Genomic DNA, 26,118 nt, shown 5'->3' with positions numbered 1-26,118 from the left:
CTAAGTTGATTGGCTGTGCCTTGTCCTTAAGGATTTCTGCACTGAGAGTCATCTGCAAAGAGAAGTTGGACTTTACAGTCCAGTTGGTGATTATCTAGAGTTCAGTCCTGATTCCCCAATGTCTTTGCTTTTTGGCAATATGAAAGACAGGACCAAAAAACCCTGTAAGATTTGGCATTGGAAAAAGTTAAAGATTTTCTTTGGAAGAGTAATGCTTAAAATGTTGCAGATGTAAGCAGTCCATTTTCTATATGGATGCCTTCTGTTTCTTCTCCCATGGGATCTGAGTGCATTTGGGAAGGTGGAACAGCTTGGAGGCAGCTCAGGATTTATGATCATCCATGAACTAATCTTGAGAACTTTGAGATGCTTTGGAATGGCATGTGACATGTTCCAACTCCTCATTTTTTGAAGTTCAAGCTGTTTTTCTGTTATTTTTTAATCAAATATTTTAAGATTATGCATTTGTTGCCACTGTCTGCTTAGTTTAGTGGTGATAATTTCTGTCTTTTTACAGAAAAGCTGAAGTATTTTCAGGTACTATATCAGGTGGTCTGATTTCATAGAATTGTAGTAATCAATTTATTTTGAAATATTACATGATACTTTATTTTTCATTCTGTAGTTAAGCTCCTTTTTAAATTGCAGAAGAAAATTCACATTCACATTAATTCACTTTCAGATTAATCAGTATTGTAGTCAATACAGATATGATACACATTTTCATATATATGATACTTAGATATATTATTGACCCAAGACCAATGCCACTTGGCAGAATTATTCAGAAACTGGAGAACATGTTGGGATTTTGTTTCAAAGTGTAGAGAAGTTAGCACCTTTGATGATATCACATTTTTGCTACTTCAATTGATTAGACATTGTTTTAACATATTGCCCAGTTCCTTTGATCTCAAGAGTGAACGTTTAAAGATAATAATCTCTTTGGCTCAAAGAAAAGGTTTGATGGCCTTTGTAAAGTCATGGATTGGATCATTTTTCACTTGTCAATTTGAAGTGAGAGGTCAGCCCTACATGGGATTGAACAATTACTTCTTTTTCCAGGGGAAAGGAAAGCTTTGTGTGTTATGTTTTCATATAGCCCAAGTATAGGAGTAGATTTTTTCTTTCACTTCTCTTGTGATGCCATTATTTACAGAAAATGATTTTGTGTCCTTCCTTCTACTCTGGCATATTTATCACAAGATTGCTTAAAGGATTGTATTTTGTAATTAAAGCTATGTTTTTCAGCTTTTGAAGAAATGTGACCATTTCAGGGTTGTTACTGATAGTGTCTGCATACTATGAATTTATATTCTTCTAAAGGGTGCAGTAAGTTTACACACGATAAACATTAGTGATATTTGCATCATTCTGTTACAGAGAAATACATGATAACTAAACTTCACAAAGCAAAATTTAATTGGGTGACTTAGTCCAGGAATGGGAAGTGTAAGTCCCTAGGGCATTGTTTTTTATTGTGATTTCTTGCTCAGAATATATTGTGCAGAGATGTTTCCTACAGCTTTCTCAACTACAAGCTCTCAAAGTTAGTTTACGAGAATTTTAGCAGGAAAAAAAAAATTGATCAGAACATAAGGTACTGATATTTTTTCCCCTTGTAAATAGTGTGGTGAATGAGAGAGGACTTTGAAGTGGGTGCAGTAGACTGGAAATGCTATATGAATTGTAATCTTCAATTTCCTCTGAGGAAATGTAAACAGGATGCTGTCAACTACTTGGGTTGTTGTTACTTCCAATGCCTAGTTCTTACATACATGAAGAAAAGTACTGACTTCAAGACAAACATCAGAAACTTTGCATGTCTAGATAATAAAATCAATTTCTTTTTGTGTTCTGTTGTTGATGCAGTTTTGGTTGTGTCTGTGTTTGAAACTGAATTTTATTTTATTTTTTTTTTCTTTCATGACCCTAACCTGCAGCACAAGCTGATTCCTGCTGCCAGTTGGTTTTCTTAAAGTTTTGTTTTTAAATAAAGATAACTTCCTTAGTAATACAGTATCTTCTAAAATGTAAAATGTGTTTAACTTCTTTGATTAATATTTTCCTTATATCATGAAGTATTTATAGGATTGACTTCACTTATTTGAGCAGGAGGATGTAGAAATTTGAAACTTGTATATCAAAAGTTTTGCGACTGCAGGAGTTCAAAAGAAAACTGCATGGGTTTAGACTGGGTCTGTTTAAAGAAAAATGCATCTCTACATTGAATTAATATGAATGCACTTAGACTTGCAGTTTAGTGCATCTGTCTCAACTGTTTGAAACATTGGTGCTGGGTTTACAGCTCTAAAGGTCTTAAAATAGGCTTTATTAAAGGTTTTATAATGCCAGAAGGAGAAGAAAGAAACTATGTCAAAACTTTTCTTAAGACAAGAGATTAGAGAAAGAGATGGGAGGGAGGACAGAAAACCTGTGTAGTCAGAACTGCTAGCTATATAATTTTAAAAAACTTTTTTAGAAACATATAATGTAACATTAAAAGTAACCCCTGGCAGTAGCTGACTCAAACCTGGTGTTTTTTGCAACATTTCATTTTGTCTCAAACTTGATGGGTGTTTATTAAGCACAGAAAGAATTTATTTCAGATTACTGGGTAAAGGTGATTATGTATGTCTGTAGTGACTGGCAGTTTGAGGTATGGGTATATTTGGTCGATCCTGTGTCAGTGGAAGCAGGAATATGTATGCCTGAGATCTGCGAGATTCCTTGAAGTTAAACTGTTGGATAAGTCACAAATCTTAGAGGAATTGGAATAGTTTCTGCTTCAGATTTTTCTGGTTTTTAAAATTATAAGTAGATAAAATGTGACTTCATAAAAATGTTTTGTTGCTTGTTTGTAGATGATGTTCTGACGCCAAATACGGAGAACAGTAATTTTCCCTACCAAGTACCCAGCTTCCATAAGTGTGAGATTTGTTTGCTGTCTTTTGCAAGAGAGACCCAGTTCCAGCGCCATATGAGGGATCATGAGCAAAATGACAAGGTATGAATTGTGGTAGATGTAACCAGTGTGCATTGATATTTTCATATACTGTCAAGTGCAGCTTACACAAGACAACTGTCCCATTTCTCTTGAGTCACACCACTAACAATTATTACTCAGGGACCTCAGAGTTTTGTGACATTTCTCTTTCATGTTTTCTCATGTTTCCTTTGAGATAGGACCTTCTTTGATGCCCTTTAATTGGATTGTTGTTTCCAGATCAGTAATTTTTAATTTTAGCCATTTTATTTGATATGTAAAATACCAAGGTAGATGACAAAGTGTGAGTTTTTTCAACAGAGTTTGCAAAGTGGTTGTATACATTAGCAATAAAAAGAAAATAATGTTTATATTAACAGGACCCTGCTGGTAAAATAATTTAGTATGTATGTATTGATCAGTACATTAATGTCTTCTCTTTAGTTGCTTACAAATCAAATTTGGGAAAGAACGAGAAGACTACAGATACATGATTAAGACAGGACTGGTTTTTTAAATGAAGCTTTTGCCACAAGTTGCATCTGTAATATGAAGCATTTAATTTATTTCCCTTGCTTTCTATTTAACAAAGTTAGAACTACTTACGTGTGGTAGGAAAATAATTTTATTACTTTTTGAGGTAGCCCTAAATACAGATCAAATTTTACAAAACATAGCACTTGGAGATAATTCACGTATACAAAGAACAATTACACTAGTTTCAGTGTTGTAAAGTTGATAAAGTTTATACCCGTGCTATCACACACTGATGTGTGAGCCTTTAAGTCTAAAAGTGAAACTGCTCTTAAAGAATGAAAACTGGTTGTGCAGATACCAAGTGAAGAGCAGTCAGGCCTAGTATAAACCAAGTGTTTTGCTGTTTTGATTATTAGTTTTACTTAAGGAGATTTCATGCAATCTCAGAATATGCTGAGTCGGAAGGGTCCACAGGGATCAAGACCAAACCCTGGCCCTGTGCGGGACACCCCAAGAGTCACATCAAGTGCCTGAAAGCATTGTCTAAATCCTCTTTGAACTCTGTCAGGCCTGGTGCTGGGGTTGCTTCCCTGGGGAGCCTGTTCCGGTACCCAGCCACCCTCTGGGTGAATCATGATCACAGTTACAGCAGGAAAATGTATTTCTGTCTCTTGCTCTTTCCTCTCTCCTACTAACTTCACTCTTTTCAGACAGTCTCAGTTTTGAGTCTCTGGTTTCCTTAGTTCCCCTGCTTTCTTTCCCTTTGTGCTCTCGTAATGCTGTATTTGTATGTTCCATAGTGAAGAAGATAAAATAATTAATATTGATATTATTAAGCATCATTATCCTATATAGGAGCTTGAATTTGTCTTTTTTTAATGTTTAACAATTTGATTTGTATGGTTATATGTGTCACTCAGGGTATATGTAGCTTATGGGAAGACTGAATTTTGTCTTTATTTGTGATTTTAACAAACAGCCTCACCGGTGTGACCAGTGTCCCATGTCATTTAATGTTGAATTCAACTTGACACTTCACAAATGTACTCACAATGGCGAGGATCCTACATGTCCTGTCTGCAACAAGAAGTTCTCCAGAGTAGCCAGTCTGAAAGCACATATAATGCTACATGAGAAAGAAGAGGTAATGAGTTACAAACATTATAACTTAATTTTGAAAAGACATGTCATAGTGGTTGTGTTTAATCCCTTAACTTTATGCCTTAGATTGGAGGATTGAATAAATTATTTTGTTCAGAAGAAATATAAAACTTTAAGTGGGGAGTCTGTTTTAATATTAGTTACAGACAGAAATTAATAACCTGAATATAAATTAGTATTCCCATTGTGTCTTTATGAACAAAAGGAACTTGTGCATATTATACTATATATAAACATTAACTGATTGGTTATTTACACATACTTTTATTTTGAAGATACTTCTGTGACTTAATCTACATTGATACGCCCACATGTAATAAATAATGTGTGATGATGTTTGATGGCAGATGTCATGGAGAGGCACTCTCACCATCCATAGAAATAGATGAAGCTGTTCCCTTATCTTAAGTGCCCATGTCTTGTTTTGGAGTGGTTGGTTGTTTCACTTGAGAGTACTTGTTCCTTCCCCTCTCACAATTTCATTTTCTATTTTGATAGAGTGTTGGTTAAATTCTTAGCAAACAGTTAATACATAGAGGTGTATTTTGCACACTTTAAAGTCATTACTGCATTGCTACAACTGCCAGTTGATGGCAGTGCCCAAAATACCAAGTTTTCGATCATGTAATTGCCTCTTCCTCCTGTAAAGGCTTATTTAAAATTGCCCTTTGTGTTAGAGAATCTGAGCTGAATCAAGAACGCACTTTTATTGTCAGACTTCCAATCATAAATGCAACAGTGGTGTGTTTCTCCATGCCTATTGCCGACAGCTTACAGCAGTTTTGACCTGTAAGTCTGGGATAATAGGCCTGTGTGCACTTTTCACTTAACCAGATGCAGGGCATGCCATCTGTAGAGATTGTATTCCTTCTTAATCATTTTAGCTCATGTTTTGTCATGTACACAGTCAAGTAGGCAGCCAAGTTAAGTGGACTAGGGTACAATTTTAATTGTAATAAGCTGCATATTAATATATATATAATGATAAATGGCTTAATTGGTATTACTAAGGGAACTTGATTTATGAATTGCTAAACACATCAGAATAAGGAAACTGAGTCAAGAAAGACACCCAAGGGTGGTTTTTGGTGTTTGTTTCTACCACTAAGTGATTTTTCATGTACTTCAGCAGTGCTGATTTTGTTGCTTCGGTGCAGATGTCAGAAGAATAGGCTGTGTGATGCCTTCCAATTTAAAATTCCATCTGCAGCTTGAAAATTAAATTTATAAAAATACGAACATATTTCAATTGCTAATGAATGTGTTTCTTATAGTACCCAATAGTTTTGTGGTAAAACAGAGACAAATGTAACAATTAATTCACGTAAAACTGCAGGAATAACTTTCACAGTAATTATGCACAGGACCTGTAGGAGAGCTGGAATTTGAACTTGAACAAGAGGGTATTGGTGATGGCACTAGTTGATATCGAGGAGTTTCCCACAATGTGCAGGTTAATAAGTTATTGGTGAAGCACATTTTCCATCTTGTTTGCTCTTCTTCCTTTTGCTGTTAGAGGAGTTAAAAATCTGAAATCAGAGCAGAGGTGCATATGGGGGGACATACATTAAGGGACATGCATAGTGGTTAAGGAGATGGCTTCACAAAATGAAATTTGGGGAACTTTACCCCTGTGTTGTGCTGATCAGGCAGCTTTATCTACAGATGAATGCAGATGGCCAAGAGCAAGAAATTTAAAGTGATTAGCTTCTTGGGAGCTCCAGTGAGATTTGGGAGAGTGTGTCTGTTTGTGAAACTTATATTTTTGTGATTGGTTGCTCCCTGTGGGAAGTTCTGGAAGGAATTATCTGGGCTATTGATACTGAGCTTGCAAGAGACTCTTATTTTTTCCTCACATTCTTTGGTGATTTGTGTGTGATAAACTGGTGTGAGGAAAAACTTCACATTTGAAATTCCTCACTAATAGGGGGTAGCTTTCTCTTGAGAAGTCATAAAGAATATAACTTGTGTAAATATGCCCCATCTTTTTGAGGATTGTTCATCCTGTCCATTTCTTCAATGGAAATGCTCAATGGTTTTGATTGCTACATTTTGCCCTGGCAAGACAGAAATGGTGAATAAGAACTTGAAACACAAATTATTTATTTCTTCATGAACATGAGGGGCTTCTGGGCTTTAGAAACACCTTAATATGTTGAAAAAGTTAAAACTGATATTCAGTGGATATAAAAATGAAAATTCCTTCATTATAAGATCCTCTTGGTTTGGGTTTTTATGTTTTACTTTGTTTGATGTTGGGGTTTTGCTTGTTTATTTCATGTTTTGTTTTTGGTTTTTTTTTAGAAATATTCGCTGTATTTGATATGTACTGTCTAATAATTCATGAGCAATGATTGTCATCCTGAAAATTAAGCCTTCTGCTAATGTTATAGTTTTAGTTACTTTCCCATGAAAATCCTGTAAACATAAGTTGTTTATCACATTCCTTCTAAGAAATGCCTTTTGATGGACATTTCGCATGACCAGTGTGATTGGGAAGGTGGTAACTTAATTATCCAATCCCTGGTAATTGTTGAGAACCTATAAATACTGGAGTCGGGGAATAAAGTCATGGGTTTTTGTTCTGACACTGAGTGGTTATGTGAATCATTTTTTGTCCTTTAGTCACAAATGATCTTTTGCAAAAGTGCAGATTAAAATCCTTTACAGTTGCTGGGAGTCATAGATACCAAACAGGTGAAGATCATAAGTTCCAAAGTGTGCTTTAGATGTTGCATCTGGTAAGATAGGGAGAGCTAAAACAGGAAGAATCCAATGATTAGAACTTTAAAATTTTGTTTTCTGAGTTTGGAAATTTTGCATATGATTAGCCTCTTGTTTAGTGTTAAAATGTGAGTTTAACCATAGTGAGGTTACAGTGTTTAATTACTTGTTCTGTTTGTGGTGGTGATTTTTTTTTTTTTTTTTTGCATGAGAAGCAAAAAAAATACATTTGGTACTGCCTATAGCAGAGTCTGTTTGGCATGATACATTGGTGGGTTTTTGTAGTTTCCTGCTTTACTGTGATCTTGCTTTCCTACAGTGAATTCCACATTAGTGAATAGAATAATGTGGACTTTAATTGTCTTAAATACTTAATTTTAGCCTATTTTTTGTTTGGAGAAGTTGCTTAATAGAATATGTATATTTACAACTTAACATGATGCATATGCATGTCTGAAAAATGCTGAGAAGCAATTCAAAATCCCTCAGTTTTGAGCTTCATGAGCTTGGCATAGTAATTTTAAGTTTCCTACATAAAATTTTCTTCCACTTCTAGAAATCTAAAATCATAAACTAAATTTGTTGTATAAGAACAGTAGATGCTCATAAGAAGTATTCAGATTTAAATGTATGTCCTAGAAAAAAAAGTATTAGTTATTTATTGTCTCACTCTGTAACTTGAATCCAGTAATAATGACATTTAGGTTAGATGAAACAAATAATTTTTGAGTTGGTAATTAATTTCATTAAAGGACTTCAGCTTTTTAAGCTTTTGTCTGGAAATGTGATACTGCAGAGTTATTTTTTCAGACTTAAAGAACAAATTCATTGTCAAAACAGTCCAAAAATAACATTGCATACCTGTGTTCCTATTGATTAAAACATTCTTGTCAGTATCTTTCTTGAAATGAACACTGTTGCTTTCTGTTGTTTGTTTTTATTTTTCTTGTTGATCATCATGGGAGAGGGAAAAAAGGGGGCAGGATAAAAATAATTTCAATTTGCAGTGATAATCATAATTACTGAAAACTGAGCTGATAGAAAACCTGTCTGAAGTTACTTATGCACACCAGTGAAGAACATTTAACAGATGGATATTTTTAGACATTTAAGATTAACTCTCAGCTTAGGTTTTCTAAAATAGACTGACTGATAAAATTAATGATTTCAAAAGGCAAAATGAAGTCAAATAAATGCAGAGCTTTTAATTTTAACAGAAACAATATTTGAGTTTAATTCTCACTCTGAGTTTCAGAGAAATGGCAGCACTTTTGCATTAAACATTAGAAATATAATTTCTGTTCTAAATGACATGGAATACTAATATAACTGGAAAATGGTGTGTTTAACACTTTCAAAATTAATGGTTTGAAGAGGTACCTCTTAAAAACATCGTGTCCTTCTTTATTTATGTCATCTTTACTGTTGAGAAAGCTTAAGAAGTCAGTGCTGTGGTGAGATGACTGTTTAAAAGTGACAATCAATATAAATTTAATCTGCAAAAGTATGAAATACCTGAATCCAATGCTTTTGTTTTAGAAAGTAATTATTTTTTACAGATGTTTCTGTAGACCACTGTGTAATGGCACTGAGGTGAGCTTTTGTGTGTGTCTTGAACCAGCCCACCAAGGAAATAAGGAGTGGTGAGGATGGTACTGAACTGCTTGTTTATGCTTCCATATGAAGTTTTTCAGAACTCAGTTCTAGTGGAGTTTCTTAAAATATAAATATTAATATAATCTTGCAGTGATTATTGTAAATGATTTATATCACAGGGCTCATACATTTTTCTTGCTTGTATACTTCTCTTGCTGCTTGCTTCCAGCTGCCAATGTCCATAGAAGGATAAGTTAATTTACTTGAGCAAAGCTTGTGCACTGCTGTTTTGAAAAATCAGTCTCTATTATCTCTTTCAGAATCTTATCTGTTCAGAGTGTGGAGATGAATTCACTTTACAGAGTCAGCTGTCCATACACATGGAAGAACATCGTCAGGAACTGGCAGGCAGTAGGATTCACAGCTGCAAGTCTTGTAAAAAAGAATTTGAAACTTCCTCACAGCTAAAGGAGCACATGAAAACTCACTATAAAATAAGGTGACAATCATGGGATTATAACAAAATGAGCAGATGTTACTTTTATGGTGGTAGCTGGGAAAAGCAGGAGTAGTATTTCCAGTCAGCAAAGTACCATGATTTATGCAGATAATTTATTTTCTTTGGTATGCTGCTCTAAAACGATGCTTGCTTTTTAAAACCTTGCTTAACTAGTGGTTATTTTTGGAGGCCTTTTTTTTTTTTTTTCTTTCCTGTTTTTCTATTTAGGCACACATACTGAGCATAGTTCCTATACTAGCTATTTGTGAGCATGGGTTGTTTCTCTGATATAAAGTGTTTATGATTTTAAGCACTAATAGCAGTATATTGAAGTAAATGTATATTAATTTTACATGGCATTTATTATAATGACAAAAGTTTTAATGTTTTCATTCTGCAAAGATGTAACTTGTTCTTTGCAGTTTGATCATCTTTCCCAAGAGGTCCTCATTACAGCCTCCCATGAGTTTCTTGTAAATCTGAAAAAGCACAAAATGAAGGGAGAAAAAAGAGGCCTGGTAAATGCTGTTCTTATTTTTGGTGAATATTTGTTCTTTCCTTTCTTTCAGCTCTCTAGTTTACTTTTAGGAAGGTAAGAATTATTTTAAGTTAGAAGGAAGAAAATCTTCTCTTGGTTTACTTTATATCTTAATAAAGCCTAAAGTGACAGGTGTTATCTCTTTTAATTTTCACTATTTCTATAAAAAACAGATAAGGAAAATTACATATTTAAAAACAATAAGCCCTGTCTATTTTCAATTCCTTTTATGAGAAGTTAATACAGGTTCTAAGATGTTAATAGTTGTGTTGCAGGAGGTTTAAACAAGTGCTCTAAATTTTAATCTGCAAACAGAAATTTAAAGGTTTGAAGTATAAAGTTAGGTTTCTTTGGGTTATATAAATGTATTACCTACTAAAGCCATTCTTCTTGTGCACAGCTCCTGTGTAGAGATGTTAGGATGAATAAACTAGTTGGTTTGATTTGTAGCAAAATGAATTTTGGGAATTTGTATTCTCTCTTTGTGTGATTCTGTGGAGAGTGTGATTTGTATTTGAGGGCCACCGGTGAATATTTGTGTTGTTAAATTCTTAACTTGCTCTTACCAGACTTCAGCAAGTGCATTTGTACTCCATTTTATGAGATTTGTGTATTCTAGTTCAGAATGAAGGACTTGGCTATGTTCAGGCAAAAGAAGTAAAAGTTGCACAGAGTTGAAAGATCCCAACCAAAACATGACCCAAGTGTTTGTGAATTCACTGTATACTTATGGCAGAATTTACCCTGAGAATGTTGGAAGAGAGCCTCTAAGATCTATCACATTTTTACTGCAGAAGCAACTAAAATTCTTGGTGCTTGTAGGTACTGAGAAAATAACTGTTTGCCTTGTTCTTTCAGTATCATTATGGAATTTGGGTTTTCACTGTTGCAGCTGATACTATGTTGCCATCAAGTTAATACTATGTTAAAAATGATGCCGTAAAAGAAGCTTCTTCAAAATAACATTTCATATTAATACTTCGGGTTTTTTTTCAATCACAGGGTATCAAATACCAGATCTTACAACAGAAATATTGATAGAAGTGGGTTTACCTATTCCTGTCCTCACTGTGGAAAGACGTTCCAGAAACCTAGTCAGTTAACACGCCATGTCAGAATACACACGGGTATGGCAATGGACGTACTTGTTTTAATTTGTTTTTGTTTTACAAAAATCAGTTAACCTCTGAAACGCTGTAAATGTCTTCTTCCTGTTGGGACCTGAAATATTATTAATACGTTTGGTTTATTAGATGCAGCTACCTGTTGGTTTAAAATAAACTTTATGTAATTCATTTGCTTAGGAAATTTATATGCTTTTACAATTTCCAGATTTATATGATTAGAAACAGCTAAAAAATTTGAAAAACTATAAATTTCATTTGTTACAAATGAAAATATTAGTTTTGGTATTCAGAGTTTCAGTGGGCCCTAAAATCAGAATCCCTAGATAAGGGCCAGCCATCTACTTTAAAATGGACCTTATGTACTCTAGAGAGTGGGTTGTAAAATTTACAATTGCAAAAAGAGCAAAAGTACATGAGAATTATTGATACTGATAAAGTAGTGCTCTTGCATTTTTTTAAATTTGATTTATTTCAACTTGCAAAGTGATCTTCTGAGGTGATAAGCCTAGGTTGTAATTTTAATAATTGAACAAGTGCAGGTGACTGTTCAAATTTGCAGAATAAATAGGAAATGGCTACGTTTCTATCATAAATATGTGCATGTTTAAACCATAAGCAATTGAAATAATTGAAAAATACTGAGCATAAAATAATACAAAACTTTTGAAGTGTACAGATGGCTACAAAAGAATAAGTCTTATGTTTTAACCAGGTATACATATTATAGCAGGAGTTTGGCTTTAAACAAAGTCTTCATTGAAGTTGTTCCAGTGATGTTCAATATGTATTTTTCATACATACTGAATAAACTGCCATTTGTCTAGTTTTTAGCTAATTCACATATTCATTTATGTAAGTGTGCAGTTCTGTTTGTAACATCAGTCAGTGTAATATCTCTGTTCAGACAGTGATGTGATGAGTTGCCATTTACAAGAATGGCCTCATTTACTAAGAAATAAAAAGACCATTGTGTGACACTTTCTTAAGAATCTTTTGAAGTTTTTACAGATTTAGTTGTAGAAAAGTAACACAAGAGGTCACCCTTGTACCTCCTTTAAAACAATTGCTTGAAAATAATATCAAAAAAAGGTCAGTGAATATTAACTTCAGTATTTTAGATTCTTGGTTCCATTTAATTTGTTAGTTTATTCTAGTCAGAATTAAACAAGATTATAATTGGTTGAGGATGCTTTTTTAAAGCTTCAAAAAGTTAAAGGGCATTTTTTTTTTTTTAAACTAAAAGACATTTATCATTTGGGAAACCAGAGACAGAAAATGCAGTCCCAATCTGCACATGATAGGAGGTCATTTTAACTTCTAAGTAGCTTGCAAATACTCAGTTAATTTGTGAAGTATGTTAGTACTCTAAATCTGCAGACAATCTGTCTGGCTTTCGGCTGCGTGAGGTACTGTAAATATGTAGAAAACAGCTCTGCTTCAAAGAATATAGAATGTCCAAGCCTTTACATGTTAAAATAGCAGGTCTGTGCACAATGTGCAGCATTACGTTGGCCTCTTAATTGCAGTACTTTTTGTGTTCTAGCTAATTGTTTCAAGCACTTGCACCCTTCTGGGAAAAAAAAATAAAGTCTCAGGGACTGCAATTCCCACATTAATATTTGGGTAATGAACCCCTTGTCCCCCCCTCTCAAATCTGTATTTGATTAAGTTATACTTGAGAAATACAGAAATTTCATATTTCCACAATAGAATTAAGATTTCGTTTTTATAGTGAGATTTACTTACATAGGCAAACTTAACCTGAAGCAATCTTTCCATGTGTCCACCAGAAGCTCTTACTGGAAATTAAGCTTTTTGCCTATGAAAGCCTAATAGGAATTTTGTATTTCCAGATGTGAATCGGGGTTCTTTGTTTTAATCTCTTTAAAAAAATATACAGTTAAAACCTGCAATCTTTAAAGCACCTTCAAAATCCCTAAGCAGCAGAACAAGATATACATTCCTTCAGTGAGTTATATGCTTGTAATCAATTTCAAAAAAACTGCTTTTATTTCTGATAATGTGAATTTAATTAAGAATTAATAAGCTTAAAGTAGATGTAATTACATCTATAAAATTAGAAATCATATAAAATATTTATTAAAACTGATTTAATGTGCACATGGTAGTACTTACTGGTGTAGCAGACAACATACTGCGTGCTTATACTGGTCTTGGCTATGGAAGTGTGCAAAGGCAAGGTGCTAAATATTTTCAAGGTCCTAGAGTTACCACAGCTGAACTATTTCACTAAAAGAAAAAAAGTGTAGTACTTAAGTTCAAAGTGGGGTTCCTGGTGTTAAGTTCCAGGAGTTAATTAGGACACATGGTTGTAAGAAACTAAAATTTATTATTAGTATGTTTATGTAGCTTTGTAATCTGTTTATGCAGTCCTCTTATGTTCTGTAACTAAAGTTTCTGTGTGTTTTTAATGCTTATCTGGTAACATACAAAAAGTGCAATTATGCACAGCACCGAGGGCACCAAAATTGGGAAATCATGACAGCATTTCTGTAACAATATTGGCTAGTTTTCTTTTAATAGTCAATAGGAACAGTTTTTTAAATTATTTTCTGGGCAGAACTGCCTAAAACAGTATTTCATTGCATATTTTCAGTAGGTGGTTGCAAAGAATGAATGGCTCGTAAAATTTATTGGGGAGTGGGAACCATATACCGTCTTTTGCAGTGTTGCTGTAAGACTTTCTGATTTATAAACCAGATAAAAGGTTAAATTTTTGACTGTTAATTATTTATTACTGTCCATTTACCCTCTGGGCCTGTTGTTTCTGTGAAGGTATTTGCATTTGGTTTAAAACACATGGGTTGGTGTAAAACATATGTGGGTTTCTTTTTTCTTTTTCCCTTTGTTTTTTTTTGCTCCAATGATTTTGCATAGCAGCTGAGATCTTTCAAACCACAAGTTGAGGGAAGCTGTTTTAAATAATTGCTTCATCTAGATTTCCTTTATTTTACCAATTTAAACTGATAATCATCAGCTAAGTCACAAAACTTTCACAGGGCTACGTTTTCGTCAATAGTAGGTGCTGAGGTTGGTGGTTGAGGCAAACAATTTTATTGTCAAAATCTCCCAATAACATATATAATAACATGTGTATTTTATTGAGTACAATTTTTCATTTAGATACAGGAAACTGCTGATAATTACTTAAATCTCCTTACTCTTCCTCCTCCTGCTGCTGTTTCCTTGCAGGGGAAAGACCTTTCAAGTGCAGCGAGTGTGGGAAGGCCTTTAACCAGAAGGGGGCTCTGCAGACCCACATGATCAAGCACACGGGGGAGAAGCCCCATGCCTGTGCCTTTTGTCCCGCTGCCTTTTCCCAGAAAGGCAACCTGCAGTCACACATACAGCGAGTTCACTCTGAGGTAAATGCAATTATTCATCGAGTTCTGTGTGCTAACATGCATCTTAACTCAGTTTTGCTATTCCTATGTGCTCCAGCCAGTAGCGATTTACTGCTGTAGTGTAGATTCTGGTTTGCTGCTTTTGCCTGTGAGCTTTCCTTAGCTTGGTCTGAATAAATGTATACTTAGGAGAAGTAGCAAAACCTTAATTTGCCTTCATTTGTCTTTTTAGTACGTGGATAGATTAATAAATAGTGGGGTTAGGTGTGCTGAAATGTACCTACGTCAGTCTTGAGAGAACAAGGGCTAGAATCACATGAAAATCACAAAAGCAGCCAAGCAGAAAATGGTGACAAATATCAAGGCCAAGCAGCAGCTCACTAATTGTATTGCAGAACATACTTGTCATTTGTCTTTGAAGTATATGTCTTGCAGCCTGCAAAAAAACAGAGGTTTTTTGGTTACAAGTGGAAGAAAATTTCAGAATAAGATTTAAAAAAAATGTTTCAGACCACTTTATGTCTGCTTTTTTCCCTCTTTTTACCAGACAGTTTTTAAGTCTCAAAAGATATTGCTGTGATAAAGTGATACAGTCTTCTTAGCAATGTGAGCTATGCAACTGTGTTCAGTAATTTGCAGACTTTTAGTGATTTGTGGTTGGAAATACCCATACAAAGAGATGTAGTTTTGGTTTGGAAATTATGAAGTGATAGAGGTAATGCTTTTTGCTGCTTTGTTTTCTTGTGTGCACAATATCATCTTTGTTCTCACTCTTCCCCTCTCTCTGAGATTTGCAATCTCCTTTTCCATTTTTGTGTTACAATGGTAGATATTACTAAGGATCCTTTTAGTATGTTTCTTACTTTTGGGATGTGCTTTATTATATGGATATGTCTTAATATTTGTGATACACTTAATTATGTTAAGTCATTTAACTTCGAGTACTGTGTCCAGCTTGGGCCACTCAGTTCAGGAAGGACATTGAGGTCCTGGAGTGTGTCCAGAGAATGGCAGTGAAGCTGGTGAGGAGCACAAGTTCTGTGAGGAGTGGCTGCGGGAGCTGGGGATGTTTAGCTTGGAGAAGAGGAGGCTCAGGGGGAACCTTATCACTCTCTACAACTCCCTGGAGGGAGGCTGTGGCCAGGTGGGGGTCAGCCTCTTCTCCCAGCCAGCCAGTGATAGGACAAAAGGACACAGTGAAGCTGTGCCAGGGGAGGTTTAGGCTGGACATAAGGAGGAATTCCTTCATGAATGGGTGATGAGACATTAGAATGGACTGCCCAGGGAAGTGGTGGAGTCACTGTCCCTGGAGATTTATTTAAGATTGTACTTGGCACTCAGTGCCATGATGTAATTGACATAGTGGTGTTTGGTCAGGGGTTGGACTTAAGGACCTCAGAGGTGTTTTCCAAATTAATTGATTCTGTGATTCCCTGGTGTGACCTGTCATCCTCAAGGTTAACAGCTGTCTATATGTGATAGCTTTTGCTACATAAAAAAATGCACCAACATTGATGTAATAGTTTAAATTTACTTTTTTTCAGTATTAGTTAGGGGTGAAGTAAAAAATATTTTTCACCTTTTTCTCTGTTAATCTGTTTTTGTGTAAGAAAGAAACAAGCTGTGGGATAAGGTACTTTAAATAAATGCTACCTCTTGATCACATCCTATGCTGTGTTTTGGAGTCCTGAGCCTGAATTTTAGTTACTGCTTTGGATAATCTATTGTTTTGTTTTTTTTTTCTTTCTTGCTGTTGCTGGTTTTTTTTCAAGCCTGCATGGAACTCTATGAATTCTTTGTTTTATTCTGAAACAGTTACAAAATAACATTGAAGCTAGTATTGCAATGAATAGTGAATTGGAAGTCGATTCTCACTTCCTAAAGCACTGTTTAGTTGTAGCATATTTTATTACTTAATACCTCTTTTTGAAAGTCTTGTTGTTAGTTTAATGTCACAAAATATGAAATACCAATATTGTATTGCAAGTACAGCAATGTGTTTTCTTTTGAATACCTTGTTGCTCCCTGCACATTGCAAGTACTGGATGTTATTGCTGTATGGACTGAAGAGGGAAGGTGAGGATGGATGGAAGCTGCAAATTTAACTGCTTTAATTACCTTAACCCATTGGTCTGAAAGTCTCAAACAAGTGGCTGCTGATCACTTTCTCATTCTGTGTTCAAATTCAGTTCAAACCAGACATTAAACTTCTGTGCTCTTCACGATGTTGGTTTTTGTCTGCATTTTTCTTATCTCATACTTCCAAACTTCCATTTGTATTATGTATGACGCTTCATCTTCAGGCACATCTTAATTGGTCAAGTTGCATTTCAGTTTTGCTTTTAAGTGTGGAATGGTAGGAGATGGTAAAGAGAGAAAAGTCTGAGGTCTCGTTTGCCGCACGACATTTGTTTTGCTGTCTGGTGCTTCACAATGTTGAGAAGTGGTAGTAAGCAGCTGTAGTCATGTACATAGATTATAGTTCATTTATATCCAAGAGGTACCAGCCTGATTCCATAACTGCATATTGGTAATTTGAAGAAATAAACCATTTTAGCTTTCCTAATCCAGTAGTGTACTTGTTCTTTAGAAAAATAATGAAAAACAATATTTGGTAGATGTAGGGAAAATTTACTTTATTATTTTTTAAAGGTGAAGAATGGCCCTACATACAACTGTACAGAATGTAGCTGTGTCTTCAAAAGCTTGGGTAGTTTAAATACACATATCAGCAAGATGCACATGGGTGGTCCACAGAATTCTGCAAGTGCTTCAACAGATGTATCTCATGTTACAGCGGTAAGCTTTGCTTGGTATATTGTGAAAATGCCTTTGAGAGTTTAATTAGGTCTATATCTTAATTCCAGTAATTCTTCAGATAGGTTAGAACTTCTGGATCTGTAGCTGTCTTTTGTCTTTTTCAAGTTTTGTGTGATTTTTGGTATAAATTTCCAGGATTAAATATTGGGAAAATGTAAATTGGCCAACTATATGCAAAAAACTATTTACAATTTGAGGGTTTGGTTGAAAATATAGCAGTTTAATTCTGCAGCTAAGTATAATTCTTGTTCTTAAAAATTGTTAGCCTCTTCTGATAAAATAAAAATTATGGGGAAGTCTTAGAACTATTGAAATAATGTATTAATTTCAACTCATTTTCTAAAATTGTTTGTATGATTCTAGTCCGTATAAACACGTAGTGGATTCTTCTGTGTCTATCTGATAACCTTTTTTAGATGTTAGCTTCTTATTAGCAAGATTATAAAGGCAAAAACATAGCTTTACTGGAAGCAGTGAATGTTTTTTTTCTTTACCAAGATATAAAAAAGAGCTAAAATTCAGAAAATGTCTCTGGTTTCATAGGACTACAGTATTTTTGAGCCAGTGAATATTTCATTTATCATAGTTCTCTTCTTTTTTCTTTGATTAAAAGGAGGGTTAAAATTTGAAGTATGACCTTCATTCTGCAGCTGTGTCTTCTTGAAATAACTTTCTAGTAATGTTGTTTGGAAAAGCTTTTCTTTTACATTTTCTGAAGTTGTTTTATAGGGCCGATGCTATTTGTTTTTCCATGTTAATTCATAAAAAGAAAGACTAATGTGTCTTATTTTTTTGCAAGTACATATATTCTCTACATCTTTTTTTAATTTCTACATTCTCAAGCCTAATCTTAAAAGCAGGATGGAAAATAATTCCTTCATACTACCTCATTTTTTTTCCCCTGGCCAGCTCTGTTTTTAATTTTTTGCTTTGATTAAGTATTTTGGATTTGTTTAGCTTGTTGGTATTATAGCAGTGTAGTATTATCTCTGCTTGCATGAATACTTTGCTGCTTGCATGAGAGAGGAATAGCAAAAAATGCCATACAATACTATAAGCAAAGAGAGAGAAGGGAGAAAAGGATTCTTTCTAAAAATTGATGCAAAAAAGTTTAGCAAGGAACAGCAGAGATAAAAAATGACATGTCAATTGCATATTAGAGGGGATTATGGTTTTTATTTGTAATTTTATATCTGAATCTGCATATATTTAATTATTCCTATTTTTTCTATTTCTTTAGAAACTTAGTACATTATTAGATTAGCATAAGCATTCTTAAATCAGAACTTTCCTTCATTGTGCTGAAAATTTGCAGAGCTGCTTTAACAACAAATCTGCAGTACAATAGTTCTATTTTGAAGTTTCCCATCAGTCTCTGTCATCCCTTGGTACATACCTGGGGATAAGATTATGTTCTTATTAAGTACACATTCCAAAAGCTGAAGTTTCCTGAAGTGCTGTGCTACCAAAGAATGTACTCTTGTGTGATACATGAGAATATTTTCTAAATTATAGTGGCTGTAAGGCTGTCATTTTGCTGTCATTTGCTGCATTAGTATTTATAGCTAAGATGATTTTGTGTACGTCTGTTTCTTTCACATAGTCTGATTTTTCTGTGCTATGTTTCTGCATTGTATCAGCCATGATTTTCTTCTTTTTGATAAAGATTTAAAATGTTTTGATTTCTTTTTAGGACTCTGTCACCCAGCCTTTAACAACATCCCCTACTAATCTTTTGCAACCTGTTGATAACAAATGGAAGAATGTAAGTGTGAAATTTTTGTCACATTTTTGTGTCAAGACTATAAGTGGGAGAAACTGTACATAAATTTGTAAATTTTTATTTAACTGGTGAAAAGGGGTATGCTGTGATACTTTGTGATGAGTTGAATCAGCTGATATGTGAAGGGAAACTCCTTGGTGAATGCATCTGGTTATTTGGAGGTGGAACAGGTCTTCAATGGATTATATTGCCTCATTTGTTTTACACACTCATGATTTTACATGTAAGTCTCTTCAACAGCTCTTCAAAATATAGGTAAATACTTTTCTGTATAAAAAGACCAGAGAGTAAGGATTCTTAAAAATTCTCAATAGCCCTACCCCTCTGCCTTTATTTTGTAGGCATTACCATGTTTTGTTTGGAGAAGGAAAGAGCTGTGTTCATATGGGTTGACTTGGTTGGAATTTATGCAGCAGAGGAGCTGTGGGGCTCAGGAGGAGCTGTGGAGCTGGGGAGGGATGATGCAGGGCTGACTTTCTGCAGCTCCATAGCAAGCAGTTGTGGTGTACAGGAAGGTCTGTGTGTGCCAGTCACCTTGAGAATTCTGGCAGATTTTGTTGCAGCTATACAGCATTGTCTTTGTCAGCTATAGTTTGCAGCATGGTACCTTAGGGACGGACTGTCTAACTTACAGTCTCCCTACCCAACTTCAGCTACGGATTATTTTCCCTTGTACTCAAATCCACAAGACCAAGAACTGGGAAATGTCGGAGTATTGCTTTAAAGTCACCATAAACAGCCCATCCACTGTAGGCAGGGCAGAAGAGGTAGAGGGATGGCACTGAATGTATGTAATAGAAGGGTTAGAATGTTTGGAGCTTGCAGTTGGCAATGGAATAATTGAGTGCCTGGGTAAGAATCAAGGGGCAAACAAATAATGCAGAGATCATTGTGGGGGCTTGCTGTAGATCTTCCAGGCAGGATGATGACATTGATGAATTATTCTTTGAGGAACTAAGGGACACTGAGTCAACTGCCCTTGCCCTTATGGGGGGCTTCAGCTTGCCAGAAATTACCTGGGAGAATTGCACAGCTGATACAACCTGGACCAGAAGATTGTTAAAAACCTGCATGACAACTTTATGGAATAGGTCTTAAAGGAGCAGACTCAAAGATGCCCTCCTTGATATACTGCTTGTCAGCAGAGAGGATCTCATAAGCAAAATGGAGATTGGCAGTCATCTTGGCCACAGTGACCATGAAGTGATAGAGCTTAAAATCTCTGTTGACAGGAGGAAAAGTGCCAGTAAAACCTAAGCTCTGGACATGAGGAGAGAAGACTTCAGGCTGCTCAGGGAACTAATAAAGAAGGAACCCTAGGATAATGTTTTCAGACGTGCTGGGGAATATCAGTGCTGGTTGCTTTTTAAATACCAACTTCTGAGGGCACAGGAGCAGGCAATTCACAAATGTCAAGAGTCAAGCAGGCAAGGCAGAAAGCCACACTGGGTGAACAGAACTTACGTCTCTTGGACATAAGGCAGGAAACAAAGGTGTGTGCCCTGTTGAAGCAAGGTCAGATGAGGCAGGAAGAGTACAGAAATACTGCTTGTTGCTGTAGGGAGAAAATTCATGTGGCCAAGGCTCAGCAGCAGTTGAAGCTTGCCAGAACCATGGGGGACAATAAAGATTTGTTTTTTTCAAATGTATTAATGGCAATAGGCAGTGTAAAAATAACATTTGGCCCATTATAGGATGAGGATGGTCACCTCACAAATAGGGATAGGGACTTGGTCTGTTCAGCCTGGAGAAGACTTAGACCTCATTGCAGTTACAGCTTCTTCTTGAGGGGAAGAAAAGAGACAGACACTGATCTCTGTGGTGACCAGGGACGGAACCTGAAGAAATGGTGTGAAGTTTTGGCAGGACATCTTTAGGCAGGTTATCAGGAAAAGGTTCTTCGCGCAGAGTGTGGTTGTGCACTGGAACAGGCTCCCCAGGGAAGTGATCACAGCACCAAAACTGACGGAGTTCAAGAAGCATTTGGGCAGTGGTCTCAAACGTATGGCGTGACTCTTGGGGTGTTCTGCACAGGGCCAGGAGCTGGACTCAATGATCCTGATAGGTCCCTTCCAAAATATTCTGTGATAATGTGATGAAGAGTGCCAGGTATTTTGTAGTGAGAGGTATGAGTTGGGAGCAATGGATCCCATGGCCTTCTCCACCCAGAATTCAAAACTGAAACTGCCAGTCAGCTTTCCAGCCACTCTGCCCCCAGCCTGTGGCACTGCCTGGGATTTTTGTGACCCAAGGGCAGTCACTTGTGGCACTTGACCTTGTTGAACCTCACACAGTTGAACTGTTGACCAAGTCTGTCCAGATCCAGGGTTGTATATGGTCTGTATTTCATTTTGGCAATTTTTAGGGTTCTCAGTTTTCTGTTTACAGTGTTCACTATTCATGAACTGTATTCAATTATGCAGGAGGAATCAGAGCCATCAGAATCCTTAAAATACTATAGTGTGTTAACTAGTGAAGAGATTCAAGGTGCATTAGCTGCCTTGTCCATCAGATGAAATACTTAGATGTGATTTCGTCTTCTGTTTCAAAGAAGAGGGAGAAGTCTGTCATCTTAATAAAGAAGAGGAAAAAAAAGGTTGAGGGTCAAAACTAGGCAAACTGACACTTGGAAATAAAGTATGAAATTTTAGTGAAGATGATTTACTCTTGGAGCCATGTGGGATGTCAACAGAAAAAAGTTAACCACAATAAACTACTTGATTTAAAGGTCTACTCTAATTTTTTACAGTTACTGTGACTTGAAGGAGTAATTCACTTAGAGCAGGCACACTGTCTCTGTTACACAGCAGATCAGACAAACCAAGGGCCATTACAAGGTCCACTGTTCCAGTTGAACAACAGTGGAATGATGAAACAGTAAAAAAGCAATTCATTTTCCATGTATTAAATAGGATATTCAAATAACATCTAGAAAGAGACCTGTGAAACTTTTTATAATTAACGTATCTTAAGAGTAATGGTAACAAGCATCATATATGTGCATGTATGTACATTATTGTTCAAAAAAGATAACCACCATGAGACTGTATATAAGCAGCTGTATAATACACAGGACACAGTGGCTAAATATATGCAATGCTGTAATTTTCATATCAAAGACGATGTTGAGAAGTTTCTTCATTAACAATTAATTTTTCTCTTGCTAAAGCCTGGGAGAATTTTATGCACTTCTAGTGTAGGCGTCCTGCTCTACGTAAAAGCTTCACTACATTCTGTTTCCAGAAAAGAAATTACCTCTATAAAGGGTTGTTACACTTTCCAGCAAACTGCTTTCCTTCAGTTCCTGTTTATGCCATTCTCATTGCAATATAGTGTGTTGCCCATATTAAAATGTTTATAGAACCTCTGCTAAATTGGAATCTGAAGAGATACAGAGTTTTTCTCTGTCTCACTAGTGAGGTGAAAAATAGAACTAACCGTTAAATCAGCAAAGTAACAAGTGATATTCTCACATGCATGCAAGTGAAATAAGGATTTATTTTTTATCATCTCATGAGAAGGCATTAAGAGGCATCAAATTCACAGGATATAATCCGAATCAAACTAATGTTTTTTAACGTAATTCTTTGTAACCATCCTTTCTTTACTACAGTGACTGTCATCTTAACTATCTAAACTGTCAGTATAAAGAAAATCTCAGGGAAGTTTTCAATTGAGAAGGAAATAGTACAAATGTTAAGCCTAAGATTATTCTTTGCTAAAAATAATCTGAAAGAAGATAGCCTTTTATGTCTCTATGTGGTTGCACATGCACCTGGAAGTGGTTCTTTTTAGAGAACAGAAGGGAATATTAGAAGCAAATAACTGGTGTGTCCTAGGATACCCAGCTATGCTGCTAACCATTGTATAAATACATATTTCTATTTTCTGCAGTAAAACAAATTATTGAAAGTAGTTGTTTCAGTAATGGTATACTTAAGCAGTCTATTTGTTTTAAGAAGAAAGTTTATAAATAAATTATAAGCAAACAGGAGTCTTTGTTTCTGATTTTAAAATGAATACCAAGCCTCTTTATCACTTTTTTCCTTCATATTTGTTACTAAGATAGTCTGAGATACACAATTTCAAATTTAAGATTGAGAAATTAGATTTTTACACTTCAAATTTTTTTAGTATTTTGATGGAGCCTGATGTATTTAAATTTTTAGAATATGAAGAGATTTCTCTAAAGCTAAGTGGTTTCAAAGGTTCCAAATTGAAGGGGAAAAGTTGGTTGTTTATTCTGAAAGGTTTTGATACAGCAATACAGCAATATAGATACATTACTAAAAAAAAAATCTGTAATGGAAGGTTGTTTTTTCAAGGGACATGCTTGAGATAAATGTGAAATCTTAAAATATAGTCATGACAGTTTATTTCTTTTGGGAATTACTTTTCGCATGGCCTTTATGCATGGAATTTTGTAGTTGATCCATGCCTGTGTTTTCTAAATTGGTTGAAGGCTCAGTAGTTGACAGTAAATTTAATTCAAGCTTTAAGCTTACAATTTCAAGCTTGGGAAGAACTGAAAAAAAAAGGATGCACAAAAGCAATTGTATAATGGAGTAAGCAAACTTTGAATGAGGCTCTGTATAGTCATTATGTCTTGTATAAGTAGCCATCCTCATAGTGGACAGTTACCAGACATTTCAGGTAAGGGAGCTGGACAGGTGAGTTCACGAGACATACTTTTGATCTTCCTTGACAAACATACCACTGTATATTTCAGGCCACACATTTTCGGTCTCCACTTCTTCAACAGACTGAAAACCAGGTGTCTCCAGCTGCTGCTCATCAGGGCCAGCAGACTGTCACTGATGTCATTCAGCAGCTCCTTGAGTTATCTGAACCAGGTCCTGTAGAAAATAACCAGCCTCAACAACCTGGTCAACAGCTCAACATTGCAGTGGGGATCAGTAGAGATATTTTGCAGGTAAGAGCTCTATGTGAAAAGAGCTTTACATTTCAGTGGTTCCTTTCTCATTCTTTCTTATATTTTAATGGAATTTGTTCTCAATATTTTCAATTAGAGCATTTCTTAGGAATTCTAAACAATCCATCAGTCAAGAAAGAATTATAAAGATTTATTGAATGAGTATGGACTGCACTAATATATTTTTATATGTTTTTAAGTGTACACCCCTCTACATGGATATTTTTACTGATACCTTAAGCCTTTTTTTCCTGTTGCCCAGAAGCAGCTTGTGCCGTGTCCTTAGGTTGCACACTGCACAATAAAACGTTATATCATTCAAGAGGGGAAAATTACTTTTATGTGGTTAAAAAATGAGAAGGTATACATTGCCATTACCCTGTTCTAATTAATAAGGACTGTGTGAATAGTTCCTATTTGTGCAATAAATTTTTTATTGAAGTCAGCTAGTGTTTTTCTTAAAAAACTTACTATATTTTGTCCTTGATAATGACAGAAGGAGAAGCGGTGTAACAGAAGAGATGTAGGGTGGTGAATTACTATCTGTGCTTTTTCTGCAGCCTGTGCTGCATAAAGGCACAAACAGGATGGATCAGGGCAGAGAACAATATAATTTAGTGTTAGTTGTAGCCTGCTAACCTGTAAGGTAACTTTTCATCTCTAGACTTTTAAGTACCATTTAAATTTGAGTTTGGAACACCCAAGTAAACACCCATATGCAGCTATGGGCAGGTTCACCCTGTTACCTGTGCTGAATTCTGTAATGTCTGGAATATGAAGAGGAATTGCAGGAAGTAATAACATGGTACATAACTTTAATCCTGATAGCTATTAAAAAACAAACATCGTGTTGTTTCCTGAAAGGCAGTTGCTGACAAATGCGTAAATGCAGAAAATCCAACCTAAAATTTCACAGACAATCAGAAATCAATGCTGATTAATTGATTAATCAATTAATGTGTAATAATGTGTTTGTAGGTTTTGAAATACAGCTGAAACTTTATGAGAATTAGACATTTAATTCCTTCAATTGTATTTGTGTTTTATCTTCTAAGTACTCGTTCATGAAAATTTGGAAATAACTGTGAAATATTTCTTCCTTAATCTAGAAGTTTTTTTGTTCTTTTTTAGCAAGCATTAGAGAACAGCGGGTTGTCATCAATTCCTGTCTCTGCACATTCTACTGACTGCAGCCAGGCTAAAGCTCCTGGGGCCCAGGATCAGAACCCAGATGTTCCAAGCCTCTCAAATCATCAGGCTGATTGTAGTAGTGCTGAACAAGATAAGGAGCAAGATAGTACAGATAAACTAGATAAAAAAGAAAAGAAGTTCATTAAGAAAAAATCACCATTTTTGCCTGGTAATGTTGCCACTGCTTTCTACTTCTTGTGCTGTAAAGAGTGTAGCAATTGTGGATGTGTTTATGGCTTTATAAAGGGTTTTCCCAAAAAGTGTTGTGGATTAATTATGAACAGTATTTGTTTTTACCTAAAACACAATGTAAGGTATGATTGATAGTATTTATAATTTCCATTATAAAAAATATCATTGAAAAAGCATGTCAGGATGGCATGAAGTGAAATTATACTTGTAAATCTTTCGGATTAAATCATTTGAGTTATAGGAAAAGGACAAAAAAGTATGTGAATCTATTTTTCTCTCCCACCATCTTTCTCTGACAAGGACTGGGTTTTCATTATGTGTCCCAGAGTAAAGAGTTCTTACAAGATCTGTTCTTCCTCTTTGAAAGTGAGACCTTACAGAGGCATAAGGGCAGGACTGCAGATCTTGACTGATCCCATGTAGGGAAGGATGAAGGCTGGCATTATGAATAATTCTTCATGTCACCTGTCTCTGGAATCATAGTACTGATCTGATATTGTCACCATAAATACATATTTTTCTGCCTCTGTACTGTGTTGTGTATATGTAAGCCTTGTGTATATGCATTTTTAGTCTGTGTGCTTAAATGCAACTTCAGTTTCAAGGTTGCTTGAGCTTTATGGTTGCTAGAAGTTGTTTGTTCCAAGTAAAGCCTTCATACTTTAGTGGTCAGCCTGGTATATACAGTGCTATAATGTGACTGCATTATTTTATCTCCGTCTGTAG

At 35.4% G+C, this 26,118-nt stretch overlaps 1 protein-coding gene across 6 annotated transcripts in view; it reads left to right on the top strand.

The window, feature by feature from the left end:
- The window catches only part of ZNF236 (zinc finger protein 236), a 75,707-nt gene that overhangs the window by 7,817 nt on the left and 41,772 nt on the right, over nt 1-26,118 (top strand). For 5 of the 6 annotated variants that reach the window (XM_015617192.3, XM_015617185.3, XM_015617183.3 and 2 more), the window contains exons 2-10: nt 2,865-3,007; nt 4,443-4,607; nt 9,265-9,443; nt 10,984-11,108; nt 14,322-14,494; nt 17,126-17,272; nt 18,987-19,058; nt 23,806-24,009; nt 25,141-25,369. In XM_015617192.3, coding sequence (XP_015472678.1) covers nt 2,981-3,007; nt 4,443-4,607; nt 9,265-9,443; nt 10,984-11,108; nt 14,322-14,494; nt 17,126-17,272; nt 18,987-19,058; nt 23,806-24,009; nt 25,141-25,369 — 1,321 coding nt within the window. In that variant the 5' untranslated portion in view covers nt 2,865-2,980. The remainder of the gene's footprint in view (nt 1-2,864; nt 3,008-4,442; nt 4,608-9,264; nt 9,444-10,983; nt 11,109-14,321; nt 14,495-17,125; nt 17,273-18,986; nt 19,059-23,805; nt 24,010-25,140; nt 25,370-26,118) is intronic. The other variant, XM_015617184.3, reaches the window with a different exon arrangement.

This window comes from Parus major, chromosome 2 (genome assembly GCF_001522545.3).
Source record: "Parus major isolate Abel chromosome 2, Parus_major1.1, whole genome shotgun sequence".
NCBI classification, from domain to species: domain Eukaryota; kingdom Metazoa; phylum Chordata; class Aves; order Passeriformes; family Paridae; genus Parus; species Parus major.
The sequence above is the reverse complement of the archived record's forward strand: the minus strand, read 5'-3'. Positions and strand labels throughout refer to the sequence as shown.